The sequence below is a fragment of the Triticum dicoccoides genome, chromosome 5B (assembly GCF_002162155.2).
Source record: "Triticum dicoccoides isolate Atlit2015 ecotype Zavitan chromosome 5B, WEW_v2.0, whole genome shotgun sequence".
In the NCBI taxonomy this organism is placed as follows: Eukaryota; Viridiplantae; Streptophyta; class Magnoliopsida; order Poales; family Poaceae; genus Triticum; species Triticum dicoccoides.
Window position 1 is genome coordinate 195926555 of NC_041389.1, and position 27635 is coordinate 195954189.

Consider the following 27635-nt stretch of genomic DNA (forward strand, 5'->3'; position numbering starts at 1 on the left):
AAGCGCACTCCTAGAGGCCGGCCGCACCTCCCCCTCCCTCCTTTATATACGGGGGCAGGGGGCACCCCCTGACACACAAGTTGATCTTCGTGATCATTCCTTAGCCGTGTGCAGTGCCCCCTCCACCATATTCCACCTCGGTCATATCGTAGTGGTGCTTAGGCGAAGCCCTGCGTCGGTAGAACATCATCACCGTCACCACACCGTCGTGCTGACGGAACTCTTCACCGACACCCTGCTGGATCGGAGTCCGGGGATCGTCATCGAGCTGAACGTGTGCCGAACTTGGAGGTGTCGTACGTTCGGTACTTGGATCGGTCGGATCGTGAAGACGTACGACTACATCAACCGCGTTGTTCTAACGCTTCCGCTTTCGGTCTACGAGGGTACGTGGACAACACTCTCCCCTCTCATTGCTATGCATCACCATGATCTTGCGTGTGCGTAGGAATTTTTTTGAAATTACTACGTTCCCCAACAGAGAAAGCCGAAAACTGACTGTCATGATACAGCGAGAGACTGTTCAACCAATCGAAGACTTATCGGAATCTTTAGGATCCCTCCGCATTAACGAAGGACCGTTTCCCGGTCATGTGCACATGTGCCCGTATTCGGATGTGAGCGAAAGTGCCAGGGGCTACATAGTAGCCCCACCATTAGACTCCCATGGCTAAGCGAAAGCGTTACAGCTATATAGTCTGGTTGCCTTGTTTGACGTGCGATCACCTTCTTAATGGACCAAGACGTTGGATCAAGTGTGATTATACATATTTTTCTCGAACACCCCCGCATTATATGCATGGGGGCTGAAGTCAACGACTGCTGACTTTTGGATTACATGTATATATATACAAAAAACAGCCGCACGGGAGACACAATAATACTTTCAGGCAAAAAGTATAAATATAGCCTTATAACCAAAATAACATTGTTTTTACAATGACTTGATTTGTCACAAGAACAAGACATCCTTCGAGCACTGCGCCTCTATTAGGTGGGCACCTTCTGTTACCTGTGCCAAATAGTGCTCGGCCGGATATTGGCCTCCCTCCGGATCCTGGATCGCCACAATGGTGGCCTCCATACCTGGCCAAAATGCTTTAACGCGGGCAAGGGCCATCCGTGCACCTTCTATGCACGCCGACCTTCTCATGGCATCAATCTGGGGCACGGCCCCAAGGAACTGTTGCACCAAGCCAAAGTAACTGTCCGGCTTAGGCCCCTTCGGCCAAAGATGGTCCATTACAGACCGCATTGCAAGCCCGGACAGCCTGTGAAACTCCGCTACAGCAGCCATCTTGTCACTTAACGGCAGCGGGCGAGTGGGAGCATTGAATTGCGACCAGAAAAGCTTCTCCACTTCCTTATCTCCCTGATCTTTGAAGAACTCGGTAGCGTCAGCCGTACTCCTCGCCAAATCCGCATATGCGTCCGCAGGACTCCAGCGTCCATCCACGGGAGCGTACTTCGGATCGAAAAACTTCGTCCGCAGCAAATAGGAGCCCCCAGTCGCGATTTTAGCGGCCTGTTGAAGCTCCTCCCGCACACCCCTGAGCTCAGTACGTATTTCCTTGGTGGCATTAAGTGCCTTGTTCAGGTCGGCCGAATTATCCTCATGCTCCTTTTTAAGGAGCTCATACCGGTCAGCGGCATTTTTTAACTCAACAGCCATTTCAGCTATCTTTTCCTCGCTTCGGCAATGAGCAGCTTGTTCGGCTCTCAATTCCTCGGCCGCCTTTAGGGCAGCCACATTGCTCACCCGAGTTTGTTCCTTGGCTTGAGCAAGTTTCGCCCTCAGGTCCTCCACGGCAGCAGCACCATCTGCAGTCCAAACATATCACATTAATATCATGCCACCTTCATATTTTCCTATACAAAGGAAGGCAGAGCACATACCTTGTGATTTGTCCAGCCGCTTGTTCACCAGTGTGATATCGGCATCAATCGATCCAATCTGCCTCGTTAGTTCGACAACTTCAACGGACTAGTCGGCGGCCGGACCCACACACACCTGCACGTATTTACAGCACAGTCATTGATTTATGATCCCCCGTTTGCCGCCTAGGGCGGCAACCAGAGTCTCAGGGGCTACTATCTATATGGAGCACACCTAGCGCGTGCCTCTGATACGTCTCCAACGTATCTATAATTTTTGATTGCTCCATGCTACTTTATCTACTGTTTTGGACTATATTGGGCTTTATTTTCCACTTTTATATTATTTTTGGGACTAACCTATTAACCGGAGGCCCAGCCCAGAATTGCTATTTTTTGCCTATTCAGTGTTTCGAAGAAACGGAATATCAAATGGAGTCCAAACGGAATGAAACCTTCGGGAACGTGATTTTCTCACCGAACGTGATCCAGGAGACTTGGACCCTACTCCAATAAGTGCCAGAGGCGGTCACGAGGGTGGAGGGTGCCCCCCTGGGCGCGCCCCCTACCTCGTGGGCCCCCTGACGCTCCACCGACGTACTCCTTCCTCCTATATATACCTACGTATCCCCAAACGATCAGAATAGGAGCCAAAAACCTAATTCCACCGCCGCAACCTTCTGTATCCACGAGATCCCATCTTGGGGCCTGTTTCGGAGCTCCGCCGGAGGGGGAATCCACCACGGAGGGCTTCTACATCAACACCATAGCCCCTCCGATGAAGTGTGAGTAGTTTACTTCAGACCTTCGGGTCCATAGCTAGTAGCTAGATGGCTTCTTCTCTCTTTTTGGATCTCAATACAATGTTCTCCCCCTCTCTCGTGGAGATCTATTCAATGTAATCTTCTTTTTGCGGTGTGTTTGTTGAGACCGATTAATTGTGGGTTTATGATCCAGTATTATCTATGGAAAATATTTGATTCTTCTCTGAATTCTTTTATGTATGATTGAGTTATCTTTGCAAGTCTCTTCGAAATATCCTTTTTGGTTTGGCCAACTAGATTGGTAGTTCTTGCAATGGGAGAAGTGTTTAACTTTGGGTTCAATCTTGCTGTGTCCTTACCCAGTGACAGAAAGGGTTGCAAGGCACGTATTGTATTGTTGCCATCGAGGATAACAAGATGGGGTTTTTATCATATTGCATGAATTTATCCATCTACATCATGTCATCTTGCTTAAGCCGTTACTCTATTTTTAACTTAATACCCTAGATGCATGCTGGATAGCGATCGATGAGTGGAGTAATAGTAGTAGATGCAGAATCGTTTCAATCTAGTTGTATCGGACGTGATGCCTATATACATGATCATTGCCTAGGTATGCTCATAACTATGCTCAATTCTGTCAATTGCTCAACAGTAATTTGTCCACCCACCGTAGAATATCTATGCTCTTGAGAGAAGCCACTAGTGAAACCTATGGCCCCCGTGTCTATTCTCATCATATCAATCTCTATCACTTTATTTACTTGCTTTGTTTTTACTTTGCTTTTTACTTTTTACTTTGCATCTATCTATCAAAAATACCAAAAATATTATCTATCATCTCTATCAGATATCACCCTCGTAAGTGACCGTGAAGGGATTGACAACCCCTAATCGCGTTGGTTGCGAGTAGCTATCGTTTTGTGTAGGTACGAGGGACTTGTGCGTGGTCTCCTACTGGATTGATACATTGGTTCTCAAAAACTGAGGGAAATACTTACGCTACTTTGCTGCATCATCCTCTCCTCTTCGTGGAAATGCAACGCAGTGCTCAAGAGGTAGCAGCCTCTCAGCCATAAAATGGTGTATTCTTCACTACATACCTCAAAGCCTCTGAGCAGGCTTGTAAATGCTTCATTCAAACCGCTTGTAGCGGATGAAATCTCCTTGAACACCGCGCTCATTAATGAGCGGTGCTCCTCCGAGTGCGCAGCTCGCTCCAGTAGGCCCGTCAGTACGTCCGGCCGGACATCGAACTATGCCGGACCCTTCCCATCACCCCTCGTGGGAGCCAAACGCTCCGGACTCAGGGCGGCTAACGCGTTGGCTTCCGGCTTCGGCATATCCGGACTCCTCCGTGACGACACCTCAGTATCGCCCGCTTCATGAGTCAGAGAGGCGGGTGGGGTCTCGCTCTCCATCATCTCCGTAGGAAGATCCCCCGAAGACGAACTTTGTTGAGAAGAGCTACTAGCAGGACTGCAGAAGGCGAATCCTGGTTATTGATCTAGGAGAAACACAGTACCTTCAAATTAACGATTGACTTACAGCTCGGTGGAGGGCTAGCTCGTTGGCGGGCATGACGCGGTGAGGGTGCCCGTCGGGGCAGGGCCCCCTGGGGATACCTTTTTCCCTGGTTTGGGCATCTCCGCCTTCAAGTCTTCGGAGGCAGCCCTCTTCTTCCCGCGCGGGGAGGAGGCCTTAGCCTCCCCTTCCCTACTATCCTCCTTAGGGGAGGTAAAAATTCCCCCGGTTCGGATGCGTAGCGTGTGGAGTTCGATTTCTTCGTTCTTCCCCTTGTCTTTCCCGAGGGCATTCTGCTGAGTACCCGGTCAAGCATCTTGGTCATGGTGGGACCAGGTGAGCCTTTGGGAAGCGGCGCCGGACACCTGATTCTCTCCGCCTTGTTGAGACATTACTGGCCATGGATGATTTTTAGAATAAACAATTATGACAAATACAAAACAAGGTGTCCGGTATCAAGGCTACTTACTTGGGTATCTAGGCGATTGCAGCTTAGGCCCGCATCCTCGGTGGTGTCCGGACACTCTACTTTCTGTCCGAAGAATAATTTGCACATCCCTTCGAGCTTCAAGCCGAAGAAGTGCTTAACAGTCCGCGGACCCTCTGGATTGAACTCCCACATCCGGAGAGGCCGGCGTTGGCACGGCAACATCCGTCGGATTAACATCACTTGCATTATGCTGACAAGGTTAATATCCCTCTCAAGAAGCTCTCGTATGCGGCTCTGCAGTACTAGTACGTCGCCAGCGGGCCCCCAATTCCGTCCTACGTCGGTCCAAGATGCTAGTTGTGATGGAGGGCCCGAGCGGAACTCGGGGGCGGCCACCCACTTTGTGCCTCTGGGAGCCGTAACATAAAACCACCTCCACTGCCATACATCGGATACTTCTGGAAAAGAACCCTCTGGCCATGGGGCATCGGCGTTCCTGCTTATTATGGCACCTCCGCACTCCACATGTCACCCCTCGATCATCTTCAGCTTCACATTGAAGGTCTTGAGCCATAAGCCTAAGTGTGGAGTGACGTGGAGAAAAGCCTCGCACACAATAATGAACGACGAGATATGGAGGATAGCTTCCGGAGCCAGATCATGAAAATCCAACCCATAGTAGAACATGAGACCCCTCACAAAGGGATCGAGGGTGAAGCCTAAGCCGCGGAGGAAGTGAGGGACAAACACGATGCACTCATTGGGCTCCGGTGTAGGGATGACCTGCCCTGGAGCAGGAAGCCTGTGCTGGATGTCAGCGGTCAGATATCCGACCTCCCTGAGCTTCGCAATGTCTTCCTTTCGAATCGAGGAAGCCACCCACCGGCCTTGTGGGTCAGATCCGGACATATTGGAGGATCTGGGGTGTTGGAGCTTAGGTCTTCTCGGCGTGACCGCTTGAGGCTTATCTAAAAACACACGGAGTTATACCAACGGTCGTCCTGGGGTCACGCACGCCCATATTAATGGAAAATCCCGTAATAAGAGGAACACGATCTCTGCTTTGGTAGGATGTGCCAGTAAAACCGCCTCGCAATACGAGTCGAGGTGGGGCAAGAAACGCCGGTTCACGTTGGACCAGGCCGCGATGCAAGGGCACGACATACGAGGATTGCCAACGGATCAGATTTATGCTATGTTCCCTACAATGGTATGTGAAGATCATCTTGCAGATCCGGACACGATTTAAGTGTTCGATAACTACTTTGGAGTATTCGGAGAAGGAACCCGCCTTGCAATGCCAAAGACAAGACTGCGCGTCGGACTCATCGTCATTGAAGCCTGGTTCAGGGGCTACTGAGGGAGTCCTGGATTAGGGGGTATCCGGATAGCCGGACTGTATACATCGTCCGGACTATCAAAGCGTGAAGATACAAGACTCAAGACTTCGGCCCGTGTCCGGATGGGACTCTCCTTTGTGTGGAAGACAAGCTTGGCGATCCGGATATAGTGTTTCCTTTCTTGTAACCGACTCCATGTAAACTCTAGCCCTCTCCGGTGTCTATATAAACCGGAGAGGTTGGTCCTTAGAAGGCCGATCACAATTACAATCATACCATCATAGGCTAGCTCTTAGGGTTTAGCCTCTACGATCTCGTGGTAGATCTACTCTTTTACTACCCATATCTTTAATATTAATCAAGCAGGAAGTAGGGTTTTACCTCCATCGAGAGGGCCCGAACCTGGGTAAACATCTGTGTCCCTTGCTTCCTGCTACCATTGGCCTAGACGCACAGATCGGGACCCCCTACCCGAGATCCGCCGGTTTTGACACCGACAGCCGCGACTCCGTATCATAAAACACGATGAAACTTCCTCTCTTATTTTTTTCTCAGGAAATAGGAATTTATAGTGCTGAGATTAGGGTCAATGAAGCCAAGTGGGCCCCACAAGCCACCAGGGCGCGCGGGGGGGTGGGTGCCCCTGGTGCCTCGTTGGCACTGGGTGGCCCCTCTCTAGTGGATCTTTGCTCTAGTATTTTTTTTATTTATTCCATAAAAAATCTCCAAAAAGTTTCGTCCAGTTCCGAGAACTATTTCTGCACAAAAACAACACCATGGCAGTTCTGCTGAAAATAGCATGAGTTCGGGTTAGTTTCATTCAAATCATGCAAATTAGAGTCCAAAACAAGAGAAAAAGTGTTTGGAAAAGTAGATACGACGGAGACGTATCATCCTCCTATCTGATTTGACTTCTTCCGAGGAGTTGAGCTCCAAGGGGTTCCCGCCACATTCGCTTTCATTTCGGTTCTGGAATTCCAGAGGACGCAAACATAAAAAACACTTCTATACTCTTAGTGGTGAGATAACCTCGACGCAACCCAATACTCGGGAGTGCGTTCAGGAGTACTTTCATGACTAGTATAGTTGTTGTTTTTCGAAGGTCTGAGTTACACGAGTTTCCAAGGTTTTCTTGGTTATGTGTTGACGAATGTGATACATTTGGAGCATAGAATTCTACTAGGAGTTGTGTGATGATTTTTTTCTCCTTCTATCCGTTGGACCAAATTGCATAACCAGAAAATTGCGGAAGTTCCTAGGTGGGAATTCAAGTAGTTATAGAATTATCCTTCCAACAAATGCATATCTTGGTTATGTATTTGTTTCTGGCTTATTTGGCAAGCCAAATCTTTTGTTTTCTTTTGGTTGTTTTATTCGAGTTGCTTCGGTGTCAAGTGTCCATTCCATACCTTTTCCCTAAGCAGTGTTCTCATATTTCTATGGGAGTGCAAATCCTTCTTGTTTATCGAGATTGTCATGACAATTATATTCTAACCGGCGTGCTTCTCTTCAAGTTAGTTGGAACCTTTCAATAATTGCAAGATCAATTCTCAGTTTTCTCAACGGTGTGCATTCCATTCGTCCCAAGTTGCCTTTGTTTTTCCCACCCTCCCACCCTTTTCCTTCAAGGAGTCTGAAATCTCAAATCAAGTATCCATTTTATTCATGTGATGTTTCTTCATTCTTTCCTTCAATGTTCTTAGCCGGTGATTTCTCATGAACATGCGCAGGAGCTACAAGTTCATCATTCTTTGTTCTCTTTTTCTTCTCTGGTGGTTTCACATGTTTTTTCCATGTTGCAATTTCTTATCCAAGCCTCTCTTGTGTATTCAACTCTCTCTGTCTCTTCTCCAGAGTGTTGAAGATATCTCAGAAGATTCGCGTTTCTATTATTAATCTGTTCAAGCTATTTCGAGGTTGTTACCTTATTCAAGCCATTTAAATCAACTGGTGCAATCTCTCTTTCAAGTAATCATTTCCAACGGTGTTTCTTTTGAGTGGGCCCTAACCCACAGGTCTTCTCCCTGATCTTGCCTGACTCTTCTAATTTTTCCGAAGTTATTCTCAAATTCTTTTTAAAGTTTGACGTAAGAATGAATTCATCAGTCATATGCCTTCTCCAAGATCGCTTTCAAATTACTTTCATCTTTGGCTCAACCTTTATATTCTCCATTCTTCCAGAGTATCTCAAAATTCTTCAAAGTATTTCTCATCATCATTCTAAGCTTTGAATACCAAAGAAGAATTTCTCCTAAATCTTGGTTCGTTCTCTTGAAGATTCATGGTTCTAGTTTCATGCCATCCTCATAATTGTTTTTGATTGTGAGAATTTTTTTCATAACCATCCGAAGCATTTCAAGAGTTTTTTTTCTAGATCATCTGAAGGCCATCATTTTAGAAGATGTCTTTGTTTCTAAATTGATGCCTCTTCTTTCATCTTCGAATCATTCCGGTGCATCCTTCAAGTATTTCGTTAGTCAACTAGTGATCTCTTTGTTTTCTTGCATATAAATTCCCTCAAGTATCTTCGTTTGTTTTCTAATTTCTTCCGGGCGATTCGTTCTCTTGTCTTCGTTCATTTCAGATGCTTACAGCGGTTCGTCCAAGATTCCTCTTCATTTGTTATCGTATTAATTCATTCGTTCTTCCCAAAATCCTACCGGGGAGTCGTTCAAGATTTTCCCAAGTTTGCACTATATCTCTCCTCAATCCTTGCAAGAAGAATATAGCATGCCTGTTTGTTGCTTGCTATCAATTTAAGTTGATGAAGGGTAAGCATGACATAACTCTTATTCCTTTTTCCTCGATGATTTAATTCTTTCTACCGAAGTTCGTTCATGATATCAATTTCAAGTCATTGCAAGGCTTCATCTTGTTCTTCTCAACTTTACTTTCGTTTGATCATTCTTTTATTACCAGAGTTCTCATGAAGGCTCAACATGGTGGTTTTTTAAGGATATAACTCATTCTTCAAGTGTTTGTCTACAATGAGATATTTTAAACCCATCATTTTTCTCTTCGTTTAGGAGATCCTTTCAACCCATCAATCTCTTCCTTGCTATTGTGGTGCTTGCCAATGATCCAATTTTCTCTTTCTCATCTCTGTGGAAGAAGTTTGGCATATTTTTTATGCTCTCAAGCAATCAATTGTTCTGTGAGTGGCAAGTGTTCACCTCAAAATTTTGGGATGTTTTTCATAAGACCATTTGAAGCATATCATTTGATTGTTGATTTTTTGGTGAAATTGATTATTACTGCTTGAGCCTCATGGTCGTATATATAGCAGTACATGATCTTCTTGGAGTACAAGACAGGCTAGAATAAATCTTAGTCTATTTAATGTTTCCTAAATAATCATGATACTCAACGTGAATCTTGCTCCTTCAAACACAACACGTTCGCATGTATGGCCTTTACTGAGTCCACTATTGCAGTCGTTCTGTTTGTATGTAAGGCTTAACATATTTAGAATTAGTATCTTGCTCTAGAGACTGCTTAAAAAAGCTTCACTAAGAGCTTCCAACTCTAGTTGATGAGATCAGTGCGCACGCCACAAAACGGTCCAGCTATCAGTGTGTGACGCGACTAGCTACACGCATGAATGGATAACAACATACACAAGTGAACTTTTCCTACATTGACACATAACGACGGTTCTAGAAATAATAGTGCCCCCACTAGTACTGTATCTGTGAATCCCACAATTTTGAGCCATTCAATGGACCCTAGCAACAGCTCATATTGTTTTTGACCTTGAAATTTAAAAGTACACTATATAGTAGTATAGATATGATTAACATTTCCTGATCATCATTTTCTAAAAATTTTGTTTTTATGCTAAAAAAACTAATACATGTTCTACATTTTTTATACACATCAGGAACATTTTTTATACACATTTAACATTTCTCAATAAATGATTATTTTTTTCAAATGCTTGATTAACATTTTTTTAAATAAATTATCAGCTTTTTCCATACACGTTATATTTTTTTATACAGTTTTAGTATAATGAGAAACATTATTTTATACACATTTAATATTTTTCAAATGCAATATTAATATTTTTTAAATGTTTCGTGTAGTGTTTTTAATATACATATTTATAATATATTTAGAAGTATAAAAAAAGTAAAAAAGGAAAAAAAGGAAACATCATGGAAAATTTGAAAAAGGAGATGAGGTTGTGGCCTCCAGCGAGTTGGGCCAGCTCATTCTCGTGCTAGGCTGCCCTACGTCTAGCTTCAAGCGACACATAGGCGCGCCCTTATGTACTTGTACTGGAGTGCTCCTCGCCAACGCCTTTTTTTTTTGAAACAACACACGAAGCTTTTTATTGATTCGTCACAATGTTTACAGGGACGAAAGAAAGATCTCCGGGATGGCCTAACCATACACGGCGGCCACCCCCGAGAGATAAAGCATGCTTTGCTAAGTTGTGAGCTTCATAATTTGAGCTCCTAAACTCATGGCTAAACCTACACATATCAAAAGTTGCAGAATGGCTTAATATTTCATGCACAATAGCACCATATGGAGATGCGTCCTCCTTTTTCAGAGAGTCTACTGCCTTCTTGCAATCCGATGCAACATGAATGCGCCTTTGGTACAAGTCCTCCGCAAGTGCAAGGCCTTCTCTGATCGCCATGGCCTCCAGCGTTTCCGGGTCCCCAATATGCTCTATGATCAGCGCCGAAGCTCCCAAAAACAGACCATCTAAACTTCTGCAGATTGCACCCACAGCCCCGAAACGGGCTTGCCTTGGTGCGGCCGCGTCCACATTGATCTTCACGCATCCCGTGGCCGGAGCCTGCCACTGGGTTGGTCTTGCAGCTTTGACTACGGTCCTCCGAGGTTCACTTGCCTTAATATATCTCAAGTCATCAAGAAAGCTTGTGATAAATCCATAAGTAGATTGCGGTGATTGGAAGATGTCCTCATAGATCGCTTTCCTTCGTGCTCGCCAAATTGCCCACATAATAACAATCATGTGTGCAAACATATCTCCGTTCAACACTCCACTCATAGCAAAAAGCCAATCCTTGGGGTGTTCTTCCACTCTGTCCACGAGATGATGAACCAACTCCTCCGGAGCTAAGGCCCAAACGCTGCTTGACATCGGACACATAAAGAGTGCATGTCTCCAAGAGTCAACCGCCCCGCACAAAGGGCACTTGTCCTCGGTGGCCATATTGCGGTGTTTGAGTAAATCAATAGTGGGCATGGAGTTCCTCGCCAATCTCCAAACGAACATGCGTAGTTTCGATGGAACCTGCATGTGCCAAATAGTACTCCACTTGTCCGCCTCCTGCTGCACACTAGAAGTTCCCGCTTCTCCGCTCAGCCAGGCCTCCCGCTCATGCTTTGTTCTGAGGATCATGCGGTAACAGGACCGAACACTGAAATTTCCTCTTGGTTCTTCATGCCAAGCCCAAAAGTCCGCAACCTTGCGAGTACACAGTGGTATCTTCAGAATATCGTCGGCATCAAACCGAGCAAAGGTTGCTCGAATCAGCTCCTCTTTCCACGATGCCGTGGTACTATCTATAAGCTCGGAGACCATGATCGGAGGGTTTTGCGTTAGCGATGTGATAGGTCTTCTTACTCCCTCCCTCGGTATCCAATTGTGTCTCCAGATATAAGTGGACTCGCCATCTCCAATCCTCTTCACAGTACCCTGTATCAAAACATCCCGACCGTCAATGATCGAGCGCCAAACCTGAGAAGGGTGTGACCCAAGCTCCGCCTCAAGAATAGAAACCTCCGGGAAATAAACAGCTTTTAAAATCATGGCACTTAAGCTCAGTTCCCCCGTTAGCAGCCTCCACGCTTGCCGTGCTAGTAGAGCTAAGTTGAAGATCTCCATATCCCGAAATCCCAATCCTCCCAAACTTTTCGGGCTTGTCATAATATCCCAAGCCACCCATGCGGGCTTTCTTCTCCCCTGCTTGCTTCCCCACCAAAACTGTCGTATGGTTGAGGTTATATTTTCACAAAGGCCTCTTGGCAACCTGAAACAGGACATAGAATAGACTGGTATCGCTTGGGCCACAGCCTTGATTAACACTTCTTTACCTGCTGAGGACAACAGCTTCTCCATCCATCCTTTGATCTTCTCCCACACCCGGTCTCTCAAGTATTTGAACGTGCCATTTTTCGAACGTCCCACATCGGTTGGCATGCCTAAATAGCGTTCATTCAAAGTCTCCTTGTGCACATGCAAGGTGTTTTTTATTGATTCCTTCAACGTGGCCTGACACGACTTACTGAAGAAAATTGAAGACTTCTCATGATTGATTCTCTGCCCCGAAGCTACGCAGTAGGTCTCGAGTAAGTTTGATGCCACACCTGCACCCTCTACGTTGGCCTTGAATAGCACCAGGCTATCATCTGCAAACAACAAGTGGTTAACGGTGGGAGCCGTTGGGGCCACTTGAATACCTGCAAACGATGACGAAGAACTTGATTTAAGGAGGCACGAAAGGCCCTCTGCTGCAATCAAGAATAAGTAGGGGGAGATTGGATCTCCTTGTCGGATTCCTCTCGATGGTTGGAACGATTCGAGCTTCTCTCCGTTGAACATTATCGAGAAAGATACCGAAGACACCATGCTCATCACAGTATCAATCCACTGTCCTGCAAACCCAAGTTTAGTCATGATAGCCCTCAGATATGTCCACTCTACCCGATCATAGGCCTTCATCATGTCCAATTTCAGTGCACAAAAATTATTTGATTTTGATCTAGACCGCTCCATAAAGTGCAGACACTCATAAGCTGAAATTATATTGTCAGTAATTAACCTTCCGGGGACGAAAGCGGACTGCTCCTCAGAGATAATGTCTGGCAGAATGAGTTTCAGTCTATTTGCAATTACCTTGGATGCTATCTTGTATAACACATTGCACAAACTGATAGGTCTATACTGAGATAAAGCAGTGGGGCTTGTTACCTTGGGTATGAGCACCAAAACCGTATCATTGATGCATTCCGGACTCTCCTCCCCCCAGACAATACTCAAGATAATTTTTGTTACCTCCTCTCCACACACACATCCCAGTGTCTTTGGTAAAAATGAGCCGGGAAACCATCGGGCCCCGGCGCTTTTGTTGGAAACATCTGAAAGAGGGCGATCTTAACCTCCTCATTCGTATAAGGGGCACACAATGAGGCATTCATCTCTGCTGACACCTTCCTCGGAACATGATCAAGTACTGCATCCATGTTTTGTACACCCTCCGAAGTGTACAGATTGTGATAGAATTCATTGGTCAACGCCCGTAGTTCAGCCGGATCATCAACCACTACCCCGAGGGAATTTTGGAGGGCTTTTATCATGTTTTTCTTCCTTCGGATACTGGCGCGTAGATGAAAAAACTTCGTGTTGCGATCGCCCGCAGTGAGCCATTCTATCCTGGATCTTTGCCTCCACATAACTTCCTCACGATGATACATCTCGATCAAATTTTGGTTTATTTTCAACTCATTATGTGAGGGAGCTATCCTTGCTGGATCGGCCCGCAGATCTTCCAACTCCTTCTTAAGCCTCTTTATTTCCTTCCGGACGCTGCCGAAAGTGTCTCTGCTCCATTTAACTAGGCCCTGTGAGATGGTTTGCAGTTTTTGTTTCAAATCCTCCACCGACAGACATGGAGGGCTAGCTTCCCAATCTGCTAGAACCACATCCTTAAAACCTTCATGTGATTCCCACATCACCTCGTATTTAAAAGATTTCTGTGCTTGCAACCGATCTGTATCTCCGAACTCCACCAAAATCGGTGCGTGATCCGACGTGGCGCATGTGAGATGTGAAACCGAGGCCATAGGAAACTTGTTCATCCATCCCGCATTAGCTAATGCTCTGTCCAACCTGCATCTTGTGTAGCTTCCTCCAACAACTTTTTTCTCAAAGGTCCAAAAGTGCCCCGAGTAGCCCAAATCTTGCAACATGCAAATATCTATAGTATCTCGGAATGCTTGTATTTGAGCATTACTCCGCTGCTCAACCCCCGCATGCTCTTCCGGACGTAACACTTCGTTGAAATCACCCACGCACAACCACGGCAAGGAGCTCAAAGTACTGATATTCTTCAAAACTGTCCAGGTTTGGTGCCTCAAATTTGTTTGTGCTTCCCCATATACACATGTCAGCCTCCACCTATCCTGGTTCTGTTCCTCGACCAAAACATCCAAGTGATAATCAGAGTAACCTAAAATCTCAACATTTATTGAATTATTCCAAAACAGACCAATGCCACCACTTCGGCCCTGACTACTAACAGCATATGCATTATCATAACCCAACGTACCAGCTAAAGCTTCTACCCTATTACCATCTATTTGTGTTTCAACTATGCACAACAGGGTAGGGGCAAATTGCCTCGCGAAATCACGAAGCTCACGAACCGCCGCGGCTTTGCCCGCGCCACGGCAGTTCCAACACATGGTACTCATTGGGCCCGGCGGCGCTCCTCGAAGGAGCCCGCCAAGTTCTTAATTGCTGAGTTTGATCCTTCATTCCCTTCTTCAAAAGTCTTAGATCTCTTCAACTCCCTCGTCGGTGGTGGACTGACAGAGCTGCCCACAGGCACCAAGGCTAGATTATTGTCAGCTGTAGTCCTTCCCTGCCCTGCAGTATCGTTCTGTGTCCTTTCTAACAGTCCAGCCGCTAGCCTTTTCCTGGTCGCGTCTTCCATGTCTACGTCCTCAGCCCCCGGCGCTGCAGCCGTCCCTGTTCTTCCCATGTTCTTGGTCCCAGCATAGCTAGTATTGCCCTCTTCATACCTGGTGTTGTTCCTACCACCAGAACGGCCGCCTCTCCTGCCTCCACGATTGCCACGGCCTCCCCCCGGGCCTCTTCCTGTACGCATTACCCAGCTCGCTCGCAGGTCCTTGAACACCAGGGCAGATGGTGGGTGGATCCCGTTCCCATGCTCCTTGTAAAGATGCCCAAGCCTACCACAGACGGCACACCAGTCAGGCAGCTTTTCGTATTTGACTCTGTAGATCTGCCTCTTCCCCTCTCTGACCATGGATACAGCATTCTTCAAAGGTTTGGATACATTGATCCGCACCCAGACCCGATAGAAATTACCAATGAAATCATGAGACAAGGGCTCCGTAAACAAGGCTTCCCCTACTTTGGCCGCCAGAGGGGTAATCAGATGGGCATACAGATCGGGCAGGTCGTGGATTTGAATCCAGATATCGATCGTCTCTAACTTGATCGTCGACGGCTTTGAGATCCCATCATAGCGAGCCATTACCACCGCATCTCCTCTGAAGTTCCACGGCCCGTCATTGATCACCCTCTCCCAATCTCCCAAGCACGAGAACTGGACGGTATACAGATTCTCTTCAAGAGGTTTGAACTTCACTTCCTGCGCAGCATCCCACGCCGAACGCATGTTCCTATAGAACCAGGTCTGGCTGTATGTCTTGGTGGTGTTGACTCTGGCAAGCATGATCCATCTAGGCCCCTCCGCAGGAGCTTGCTTCTCATCAAAGATCACATCATCTAGGTCTTCCTCCGTCAGTCCCAGCTCTCGCATCATCGTCTCAACATCCTCTGCTTCCGCCGTGGCCGATGCCGCGTTCGAAGCCATCAAGAACCCTAACCCGATGGGACAACAGATCGGGTTTTTTGTTTGGGGAACCCTAACTCCACCGTTCCCTAGCCACGCAGAAGCAGGGTTGCGGCACGCGGCCGCTCCCAGCGTCGTAAACGATCGTCTGAGATAGGGGTACGTGGTAGGGGAAGATAGAACTCGACGGCGGCGTGGTCGCCTCCGGGAGAAAAAGGCAAACCCTAACTAGAGGGAAATTCTCCGGAACATAGTCCTGAATGTTTTTTCTTCGCCAACGCCTTATGCGCCAGAAGAGGAAACCAGCGCCACGCGCCTGGCTAAGTGGGTCGGCCCATGAATGATCCGACAAGCTCGCGCGACGCCCACTTCCCCAGCTAGTAGACCAGTGAACCGATCCTCAGAAGAAAAAGTAGATTAGTGGACCATTGACCATTGACTTTCGAGAATTTTTTTTGAAATTTCAGAAGAAAAAGAAGTTCACAAATTCAAAAAAGTTCACCGAATTTCAAAAAAGCTCACCAATTTAGAAAAAAGGTTCATGAATTTAGAAAAAAGTTCAACAAAATTTGGAAAAAGTTCGTTGAATTTTGAAAAAAGGTCATAGGTTTTGAAAAAAGTTCATCGGTCTTGCAAAAAAGTTCGTTGATTTTGAAAAAGTTCATCTACTTTCAAGAAAAAAAGTCCACAAATTTATAAAAAGTTCATCTACTTTCAAGAAAAAAATTCATGAATTTGAAAAAAGAAAGAAAAAAGGTAGAGAGAAAAAAACGAAGAAAGAAGAAGAAAAGGCGAACCAAAGCACGATGTGAGCAAACAAGGTTAGTTGGTCGGGTGGTTAAGGCGGCGTTGTATTAAGAAGCGTGTCGCGGGTCCAAACCCTAGCTCACACGCATTTTTTGCAGTTTATAGGATGGGTAGGCCCGTTATGAAACCAGGCGTAGAGGGGGGTGTGCCCTGTACCAAATGCGCTATATTCGGGCGCTTAAGGCGCCGAATAGGATTTGGCCTCGTACCGATTTGTATTAGAAATCGCCTACAGGAGAGAGTGACGCGCGTAGGTTTGCTTCCTTTCGACGTGCAGCAGTCGCAAAAAAGGAGCAAAATGGAAAATAGGATGGGCCTGCCCGTTATGATACCAGGCGTAGAGGGGGGTGGGGTGCGCCCTATACCGAATGCGCTATATTCGGGCGCTTAAGGCGCCGAATAGGATTTGGCCTCGTACCGATTTCTATTAGAAATCGCCTACAGGGACAGTGGCGTGCGTAGGTTTATTTCCTTCCGACGTGCAGTAGTCGCTGTAGGCTTCGCTTGCATCAATTTTCTTTGGGATTTTATTTCATTATTTATTCTTTTACTTTTTTATTTTTTTGATTGGTTTTCTTCAGGTTTTTTTTTCTGCATTTTACTTTGGTTTCATTGTTTCCTCATTTGAAGTTTTCGTTTTTCTTTCTTTCTCCGTTATAATTTTGGTTTTCCTTTTATTTTTGGTTTTTCTTTACTTTTCCTTTAGTTTCTTTGACAGGTTTTTTCCCCAACAGATATCTTATTTTTTCTTAGTACACAACATGCATTTTTAGCACATATGTGAAACATTTTTTCATACACTTTGGATGTTTTCTAATATTTAGTGTACATTTAAGAAAACACATGTTTTGAACATTTTTCTTAATAAATGGTAACATTTTTGCAAACGCACGTTGTTGTAGGATCGAAAGTATGTCTAGAGGGGGGTGATTAGACTACTTGACCAAATAAAAATCTATACTTTTCTCAATTTTAGTTCTTGGCAGATTTTAGCAACTTTGCACAAGTCAAGCAATCTTAACATAATTCAAGCAAGCATGCAAAGAGTATATGAGCAGCGGAAAGTAAAGCATGCAACTTGCAAGAATGTAAAGGGAAGGGTTTGGAGAGTGCAAACGCAATAGGAGACACGGATGTTTTTGTCGTGGTTCCGATAGGTGGTGCTATCGTACATTCACGTTGATGGAGACTTCAACCCACGAAGAATAATGGCTGCGCGAGTCCACGAAGGGCTCCACCCATGAAGGGTCCACGAAGAAGCAATCTTGTCTATCTCACCATGGTCGTCGCCCACGAAAGACTTGCCTCACTAGGGTAGATCTTCACGAAGTAAGCGATCTCCTTGCCCTTACAAACTCCTTGATTCAACTCCACAATCTTGTCGAAGGCTCTCAAGTGACACCTAGCCAATCTAGAAGACACCACTCTCTAAGAAGTAACAAATGGTGTGTTGATGATGAACTCTTTGCTCTTGTGCTTCAAATGATAGTCTCCCAACACTCAACTCTCTCTCACAGGATTTGGATTTGGTGAAAGAAGATTTGAGTGAAAAGCAACTTGGGGAAGGCTAGAGATCAAGATTCATATGGTAGGAATGGAATATCTTGGTCTCAACACAAGTGTAGGTGGTTCTCTCTCAGAAAATATATGTTGAAAGTGTAGGCATGTTCTGATGGCTCTCTCCATGAATGAAGAGTGGGTGGAGGGGTATATATAGCCTCCACACAAAATCTAACCGTTACACACAACTTACCAATCTCGGTGGGACCGAATTGAGAAACTCGGTCGGACCGATTCAGCAAATGATGTGACCATTAGGATTTTCGTGGGACCGACATGCAACTCGGTAGGACCAATATGATTAGGGTTAGGGCATAACATAATCTCGGTGAGACCGATTACACAAACTCGGTGGGACCAATTTTGGTAATGAACACACAGAGGGTTGGTCAGGCAAACTCGGTGGGACCAATTCGCTCATCTCGGTAAGACCGAAACGTTACGAAAAGGAAACAGAGAGTTTGTATTGTAATCTCGGTGGAACCGATCGCTCATCTCGGTTTGACCGAAACGTTATGAAGGGAAACAGAGAGATTACAACCCCATCTCGGTGAGACCGAGATCCCTATCGGTGAGACCGATTTACCTAGGGTTTGTGGCAGTGGCTATGACACCTGAACTCGGTGGCGCCAGATAGGAAGAATCGGTGGGGCCGAGTTTGACTTTTGGTTTAGGTCATATGTGGATATGAGAAAGTAGTTGAGGGCTTTGGAGCATATCACTAAGCATTTTGAGCAAGAAAGCCATTAAGCAACATCTCATCCCTCCCTGATAGTATTGGCTTTTCCTAAAGACTCAATGTGATCTTGGATCACTAAAATAGAAAGTGTAGAGTCTTGTGCTTTGAGCTTAAGTCAATCCTTTTGTCCTTAACATTTTGAAGGATCCAATTTTCTCATCCATGCCATGCCAATCACTGAGCTTTTCTGAAATATTTATCTTGAAGTAGCATTAGCTCAGTGAGATATATATTGTTAGGAATTACCAAATCCACCCAGGGATAGTTGCACTTTCAGTTGTACATTTTGTAAATGGCAATAAACATTTTTTGGCTACTCGAACGTTTTTCTATATTGTATAAACAAGTTTTGAAATTTCACAGACATTTTTTGAAACCCATAAATATTTATTTAAAATGTGAAGATACATTTTTAAACGTAATAAACAATTTTTAACCTACGCGAACATGTATTTACTTTGGATATATTTTTTTTTAAATGCGGGAATACTTCCATCAAACATTACATACATTTATTTAATGGCTCGGAACCTTTTTCTACATTACGCAAGCATTTTTCACACTGTATATGAATTTTTTGAAGGTGCATACATTTTTTTGAAACACGGGAGTGATTTTTCATAGTCAAGGACATTTCTTTTTAAAAGTTATAAACATTTTAAAAAATGGCTATAACTAATATATAATACTATGTTGCCATTTTTCAAATTCATGTTTTTAAATTTCCTAAATAAATTTAAGTTTTGGAAATATATGTATTTAATTTAAAATATAAACAAGGGAGAAAAGATTTCTTGATGACATCAGCCTAATATCAGCATGATGCACGCCGCGTCCTGCTGCGTCGACCCACTACCGGCGCGTGTAGGCGAGGCTGCATGCGCCTCGCAGTAAGCTGCACATAGCTACGCCCTACCCCTATTAGCACATCCGAGATACTGAGCCGACACAATATCTTGAGATTAACGAAGTCATCAAAGGTGTCTTTTAGTCGATGGAACCGTCTTCTTCGCCTGAACAAATATCGCCGAAAAGATTGAAATGTATACAAGAAAGTGTGAATACCAGTGCCACGTATATGACTTGAACATTGGTGGGCTGGTTCGCCTGTTTAAGCTCTATATAGTCTTACTTTTCAATTGAGATCTACTAGTTAATTACCAGTGACATAGAAAAAAATTATTGTCACCGACACTATTTTCACGAGCCTTTAAAAAAGACATTATTTTTCACGACACATTCTAAGCGATACACTAGGGTTTTTTGTTACTATGGCGGCAATTCCGGCGAGGTTGCATTTATCTTCCCGGTACTTTTAGCCTATTACTTTTAGCCTCAATAGGCTTGACATAGGAGATGTTGAAGTCAAAAAATATCTGTAGTTTTTTTTACATCGGTTGGTTGGTGCAGGCTCGACTACTCAGGAACAAGGCATTCAATCAGAATTCCCTAGAAACCATCAAAAAATCTGCGTGCGCACCGACTAGAGAGGTGCACTTTAGGGCAGTGGAGGATCATTATTTCGTAGCGAACTGCATCTAATTTTAGAACAGAATTCTGAAGAGGGCCAAGGGTTTTTAGTGATGGCATAACCAATATCTCTCAGGTCTCTTAATCAGGTGCATGCATGGGTGGAAATTCTCGATACCAATGACTTATACAACGAGCTTGATCTGGTAAAAGGCAAGTCAGGCAAGATTGGGAAGATGATATAGGTGGATATGAATCCTGGTAGCAAGTTTGTACGTGTCGGGTGATACTTGATGTGACAAAAGAACTGGCTCGTTTTGTCGGGATACAACCAAAAGGGGGAGACCAATTGGTCTTTTGGGTTAAATATAATGAAGTGGCGTGATGATGTGAGGTCTATAGTTTTATGGAGTATACCTACACATTACATGAACACACGACGAGCGTTTTCCGTTTTGGAGATGGATGTTGGCTGATACAACTTGAAACATGTCGCAGCTGTGGAAAGATGACAACCGCCAGGGTCCTAGGCATGGAGATTGACGAGGTGGGCGTGCCAATGCAAGGGGAAGAGGTAGAGGGACTGGTCATGGCCGCGACTACGTCCCTCACAAGTAGGGGAAAATGCAACTCTGAAGAGAACCTGGTGACGCAACCCTGGATAATCCTAGCAATTTTTTTGTGGAAGGGAAGTACAAGATAAGTAGCCCATCTAAGTTGCTTTGAGTGAAAAAAATGATGGGATCGTGTGGAATTTGAATATGGTCAAGAGCTTGGAGATGACCGGTGTTTTAGCGTCCAAGGAGACTTCTCCCCTGGCCCGCTGCTGCCACAACCCGCAAAGCGACTAGGACCCTGACCTTGGTGTCCCCGGTGTCTGCGTGGGGTGCCGACACTAGGAGCCCATCCTTGTCATAATCCATGGGGCTTCCACCCCTGGCAGCATCAACACCTCCAGTGCAGAGCAATTTTTTATGCGCACCAGGAGGTCCTCCGCGTACAGCGTTGGCACACACTCCTAGCATCGTGATGTGTCGAGAAGTGAAGGGCACATTCTGTTTCCAAGTTGGTTGCGACATAGCAGGAGGAGGTGTGGGTGTGGTATAGCAATAATGATGTGCCTACAGATGATTTGATACATGTACGTGGCGTGAAGTTGTGGCTCGGTGAAGGAATTTGAGGACCAATCATTTCAATCTATACTGACCTCGTGGTGCCATGATGGCATCCGTAAGTGCAGTGCATAGAAACTATCCCTAATTGTATCATTATTGGTGGTATAGCACGAGGAAAAGAAAAGGGAAGAAGAGGTCAAGTTGTTCATGGGGGAGACGACTGGCTGAGCCCGGGAGAAGCATTAGGGCCGTTGTGTCTGGGCCTTAGCTTTCAAGTTTTCGCTACATAAAACGAGTCTCTCCAGCACCTCAGTTTCCCATTTTTTGTGAACAAGATAGGTAGCTTCATTTCCTTCGCATGCTCTATTGGTTACACTACTATCGCGTGGAAGGATGTACGATTGACTTTGTTTACTCATGTTTGTTAGAAAAGCTATTCACATTTTTTTATGTTTATTTGAATATTAGATATTGAGATCCTGAAAAAAAAAACAGCACGCGCGCACACAACTAAAACTTTAATATATTTTTTTATGGTAGTGCGTCAACGAGATGTGTTGGTTGTCCTACTTAATTTATAATTCATCACACTGGTTTCGATTTTCATTCGTGCCTGGAGCTTTGGTGTGCAGCTACACGAAATCAGAAAGCATGTCTTAGGCTAAAGAGAAAGTTGGAACTTGGAGGTGATCAAATCATATGTTTTGGGTTGTAAGAGTGTAAACTTATTATTAGACTAGATTTTGCGTTTGTATTTGTAGCTTTCACGAGACGCAGCCTGAAGTTCAAATATGTTGCTATAAATATTTGTCTTCAGTAGAATATTTTTTCCTTTGGCTTTGGGACCACTGTATGAAGGTTGAGAGGGTTATTTTTCAGTAAAAATATAATCTTGTTCTTCTGTTTCACCATAGTTCATGTTTACTTAGTTTTGAGAGGCACTTAGCTTAAATTTCCTTTCAACCGACTGATCATCAATAAAGGAGATCAAAAGAATCATTTTACCAAGAGGGTGTGAAGAATGAAAATTGTGGGGAATGAATGAAGAGAAAGATGTCGCTTTAGGTGATGGCGTTTAAGGAGAAACAACGATTGCATGAGAATCGGTTTGTGGCTATATGAATGAAGACCACAATACCATAATATTCGACACATAATTCTTAATTAGAACATTTTTTTTTAGCACCTTGTTTTATTTTCATTTCGTGGCACACAATTTTCCAGTTTTCACCATGGGCATCCATCTAGTTTTTTAGTAAAAAGGCACACAAATTTTCAGCACGGATAGGGATTGCAGACATACATCAAGAACATAATCAGCAGGATTATCACCATGAGTTTCTTCAACAGAACAACACAAAATTTTAGACACTAGCCCCAAAGCTATGCCTATTGTGGAAGACACTAACACACACTCCAGTTACAAAAAGCCCTACATGCAATTAGGGTGCTCTAAGGTCTCTACAAAATTCTCTTGGGATCTTTCTCACCTTGATAGCCACTTCAACTGGCACCCCAGCCAACAAAGAAGCAACCAACCTATCTAAATCCGGAAAAGGTACAGTCAACCATAAGCGTGGGAAACCTTCCATTCCCTCGTATACATCAACATCTACCACATGCCTTTTCAACTGTGCAAAAGGGACTTCTCAACACAAAAGGGTTTGGTATCAACAGTGTTAGGTTTCTGAGTGGAGAGAGTAGTATGGACTGTCAGGAGGATAAACGGAGTGCTATCTCGTGGAGGAGCAATCTCTTCTGAGCAGCGTCAATAACACCATTGCACTCAGCGTTCACAAGGGTTTGGTATCAACAGTTTGTCAGTCAGCTGTGTGGCCTGTGTTTTATTATTTGACTGATGGACATAAGATGACTTAATTTAAGATTCCACCACACAATTTTAATTCAGAAACACATCACAACTCACAATTTCTACAAGTCTGTAGGGAAAGCTCACATTATTTCACAAACTACAGTTAGATTAAACTTCGGGCCTGTTCTGATCTCATCTAGCTTCTAACTCCACCAAATCTGCAGTACAAAATGCCCCGAACGGTTGGGCTCCGAGAAGCTGACTTCTCGGAGCTGAGCCAGAGCATAGTAAAAAAAACTGAAGCTCGGTCGGCCCAGCTCCACCAAAACCAAAATCTGGAGTTCGCTCAAATTACACCTGCAGTGCCACCGCCAAGTATAACGTTTCGTTCATGACCACCAAACGTCATGATTCGCTCGTTCCCGACCACCAAACATAACGATTCGCTCCCTGTTCCCACGAGCTGGTTCCAGCTGGCCCATTATGGTGCTAAGACAAGCCACCGAGTTTTTTTTTTTTTGAAAAGGAGGTTAAACCCCCAGCCTCTGCATCAATCGATGCATGCAGCCATCTTTATTACTCCCTCCGTAAAGAAATATAAGAGCATTTAGATCACTAAAGTATTGATCTAAACGCTCTTATATTTGTTTACAGAGGGAGTAATTCGAAGCTAGCGAAGCCTGGAGAACGGAATCCCTTTGCTGCGTGGAGTTCGAAGCTGCCCCGAGAAGCTGAATTCGGGGAGTTTGGAGAGTTGGGAGATCAGAACAGGCCCTTCATGTGGAAAAAAGTATATCTCAAGGCATATGTATGTGTGTGTGTGAATTCTATCATGCATATCTAATGCACATAAAGAAGTAAAGTACCTGTCCACGGTGAGATATCTCAAGGCATCCAGGTGGCTGAATCCATGGTTCACCATCAACCTGAACAGGGAATGAACTGTGCAGGTGAAATCTTATGACTCTTCCTTGGGCTAGTCGGTGTGCTCTCGATAGTCCTACCTATCAACCACAAGAAAACAATTATATATGAGTTAACGCTAACATTATTGTTGAAAAGCTGATAGCATTATATAGAAGCGATAACAAGAGATGTTCTGGAAAATGGAAATAGAGAGAGTATGTTTACCTGCAGTTTGCCTAGATGCCATGTCCCAGATATACAGACCACCTCAAGCATTTTGTCATGCATTGATTGTGAACTGAAATCATCATCATAATCATTGTCGTTTTGCCAAAGATCAACACCACCCATGTAGCTAGAGATATTCAGAATGATCACACCTTCTGCATCCTGATAAGCATAGCAGATAAGAAGATCCACCAAAGATAAATCAGAAAGTGAAGATACATGAAAGATATAGAGAAGGTTACCTCTGGAATTTCAATGTTCTTTCCATCAACTTCAAGGCTAACATGCCATGGTAAATCGGAACATGACCTATCCATCATATCCTTAGCGCCTTCTCTAGCATATATCAGCTTGTTCACAAACTGCACCATGGAAATAGTTCCATTAGCACTTTTTCTGACATAAAGAATACTAGAACACATAGCATATCAAATGTTTAGCATTGTCTGAAATGGAAAAACTATTGAGGAATTTCACAAGAAACTGTTCTCATGTGGGAATATGATAAATTCATGAGTCCCAAATGGGGGGATAAACTCTGCAGTAAGATAGATTTAAGCTGTGAAAGGAGAAAAAAAAGGAATATGCCTACCTGACTGCTAAATTTATCTGGCCTTTCCTCCCTAGTTGTGTGGAAATCATATGCAACCTTGGCATCACATCCAATGCCTACAAGTCAATAGAAACTAAATCAATTCAGCAACATCTAGATGAGTGAGATATGCAATACATCAAATGTTGACTAAGATGGGTGGAAGTTGAAGGATAGTCTACCTAGATAATTAGTCATAAATTTCACTTGCTTGATGCATTGACCTTGTGGCCCATTCTTCTCTTTGATGGTTACATTCCAGCGATCAAGAACCATAACTGCTGCGTGATCAACGTCATTTAAAAGTGCACATATTCCCCCTTGTCCTTCAACAGAAGACAAACCTCCACCCCAGCGGGTAACACGCGATAGGTCATTTCCTGTTCCTAGCGGAAGAATGGCAACAGGGGGAGGGGATTCATAGTTCTGTTTCTCTATGGCATCAAGAACCCATGCCACAGTTCCATCCCCACCACAAACAAGAATTCTGAAGTGTTTTACATTCTGGAATAGTTGCAATCCAACTTCAGGACCCTGAGAAGCGCTAAGCTCAAATATCTGAAATAAGAATTCAACTGTCAGATCAAGGTTAGGGCATCAAATCTGTTACTTCCTCCATTGCAAAATATAAGGTGTAGTCCATTTGGGACTGAAAGAACAAGGTCACATTACCTGTATGGGATTCAGCAGCATGTTCAGTCTTCTTCTAAGAGAAGGCCCGTTACGGGCACCACTCTTGCCGTTGATGAAAACAAGCAGCGGCCTCGAATCTTGTGGCAAATCTACAAGCTCATACTTCTTTTCCTCTGCATTAGTAATGTCAGATCCACATGTTTGCTTGAGAGTGTTTCCAGAGAACTTGGGGTTTGCCAGAGTATACTTTCCATTCAGATTCTGCAGTCTAGCAAATCCTTCAAGAACGGAGTTGAGAATTGAACTGTCTGCGGAAATTGCAGTTGTCTTAATGCCAGACTGATTGTTCATGCGTTTCTTGCTGCGTGGCCTTCTAATCCGACCCCTAACTGAAGAAGTGACAAACCCTTCTTTGATTGAGTTGAACACTCCACTGGTTGCCGGACATTGACCAACTTGTTTCACCGATAGAGGTGGAACAATAAGTCTACTGAGCAGGCCAAGATCACAAGTGTTCCCCGTCTCCTTCAACAGCTTTGCATGACAATCAACATGGATCTGCCTCTGGCACCAAAGACAGCGCCATATAGGAGAGACGCCAAGGAATGGCACACCACAGGGCTCATCGCAGTAATAACAGAAGGTTGTTATCTCCGGGTTATCGTCCATCTCCACCCACCTCTCCGACCAGTGATGCAGCAAAGTGGAAGCACCAGCCTGCGTGACACACTTGCAGTCCTTGTCAGCGCCCTGCGAGCAGTACCAGTGAGCCGCCACTCCGCACACAGAGCACCGGTAACCAACATCAGCGTCAAGGGCCCTTGAACCTACACCCTGAGGCAAGGCCAGCGACGACAGGCACACACAGCACGTCGAAGGTTGGCCACCACGGAAGCAGTCCTTGGTCCAGGTATGGCTTGAGCAGGGGCACCGTAGCACCTTCGACGCTGCCTTCTTCTCCCTGGCGGCCGCCTTGAGCCAGTAGAGCGACGCCTCCCTCTGCAGCCTGAGGAGACCGTAGATGAGCGCCGCCAGGCCAAAGGAACCGGCAGTGATGAGCCACCCGAAGAATTCAATCCCAGAAGGGTCAACCCAGCGGGTCATGTTTATCAGCAGCGATCCCACCATGTCCATGACAGTTGGCCAGGTTTGATGGCCTCAAAAGGCAGAACCTGCAGCAGAAAGAAGCGAATCACCAACAAAATCTGCTCCTAATGCAAGAATCTTGCTGGAATACACAAAAAGATAACCATCTTAGGGTTGAAATGTGGCGCTACTGTATCTTACCTTGCACAATAATTTTCGGACATCAGTATATTATTCACAACAATTATTCTGATGGTTTTTTTTGGGGGGGGGGGACGACGAGATGTTTTGGCTTCTCCTGTTTTATACTATACTCGCTCCGTAAAGAAATATAAGAGCATTTAGATTAACTAAACGCTTTTACAGAGGGAGTAATATATAAGGGGAGAAAAATCACAGCATATAGGAAAATTCTCGTTCCAATTGTGGTCTCCTCTCTGGCGCGCTCACTAATTGATCACCTTGGATTCACCACTAATTTCTAACGTGTTGGGCGGACGGCAAGGAACCAAATCGGGGCCAGCAGGTAACCGGATCAAAACGAGACAAGGAAACCGGAGTACACCACAAAGTGGATCGGAGCCGCCAGATCCCGCATTCGGCGTCCCGGAACTCCAAACCCGGCGAATCGTGCACTACAGCACAACAGTAACGCGGCCCCGGGAAGAACTCGGTAGGATCACGGGGCACCAGCAGGAGCACGCACCTGGTGGTGGGTGGGTGGGGGTTTGGATCGAGCAAACCCTAGCTCGCTCGCTCGCTTCGGACCGCCTGGCTCGCGGCTCCCCTAGGTCTCGTCTCGTCTCGTCGTCGTGTGCTGGCTGGCCGAGGGGGAGGGGCAGAGGGACGAGGACGACTCGGCGTGGTCGCGGTGGCGTGCCGGCTCGTTTAAAAAGGAGCAGAGGCAGGGGCCGGGGGAATCGGGGAACCCTGCGAATGTGATGATCGGTCTGTTGTGGGTGCCCCCTTGTCCTGGGGAACTGGAGCTCATGCTGTTTACTATTCATAATAGCAAGAGCAATTACAATAGAGCTGAGTGAGTGAGCTATAAGAAATAAACTCCTCCCTCTGTTTCTAAATATTTGTTTTTTAGAGATTTCAAATGGACTACCACATACGGATGTATATAGACATATTTTAGAGTATAGATTCACTCATTTTGCTTCATA

General features: G+C 45.1%; 1 protein-coding gene across 6 annotated transcripts; it reads right to left on the minus strand.

Moving 5' to 3' along the window:
* Positions 1-1901: 1901 nt before the first annotated feature.
* Positions 1902-27408, minus strand: LOC119308054 (diacylglycerol kinase 2-like). 6 transcript variants are annotated; one of them, XM_037584167.1, is made up of 8 exons: positions 27173-27407; positions 25420-26552; positions 24930-25305; positions 24748-24824; positions 24398-24517; positions 24153-24317; positions 23888-24025; positions 1902-2011 (listed from the first exon to the last, which is right to left on the minus strand). In XM_037584167.1, the coding sequence occupies exons 2-8, from the start codon at positions 26512-26514 to the stop codon at positions 1985-1987; spliced, it is 1998 nt and encodes a 665-aa protein (XP_037440064.1). In that variant the 5' UTR covers positions 26515-26552; positions 27173-27407; the 3' UTR covers positions 1902-1984. The 6 variants fall into 6 exon arrangements, with proteins under 6 accessions (XP_037440064.1, XP_037440063.1, XP_037440062.1 ...); XM_037584166.1 differs by lacking the exon at positions 1902-2011 and adding an exon at positions 19583-19636 and having other exon boundaries at positions 27173-27408; XM_037584165.1 differs by lacking the exon at positions 1902-2011 and adding an exon at positions 22496-23045 and having other exon boundaries at positions 27173-27408.
* Positions 27409-27635: the final 227 nt, after the last annotated feature.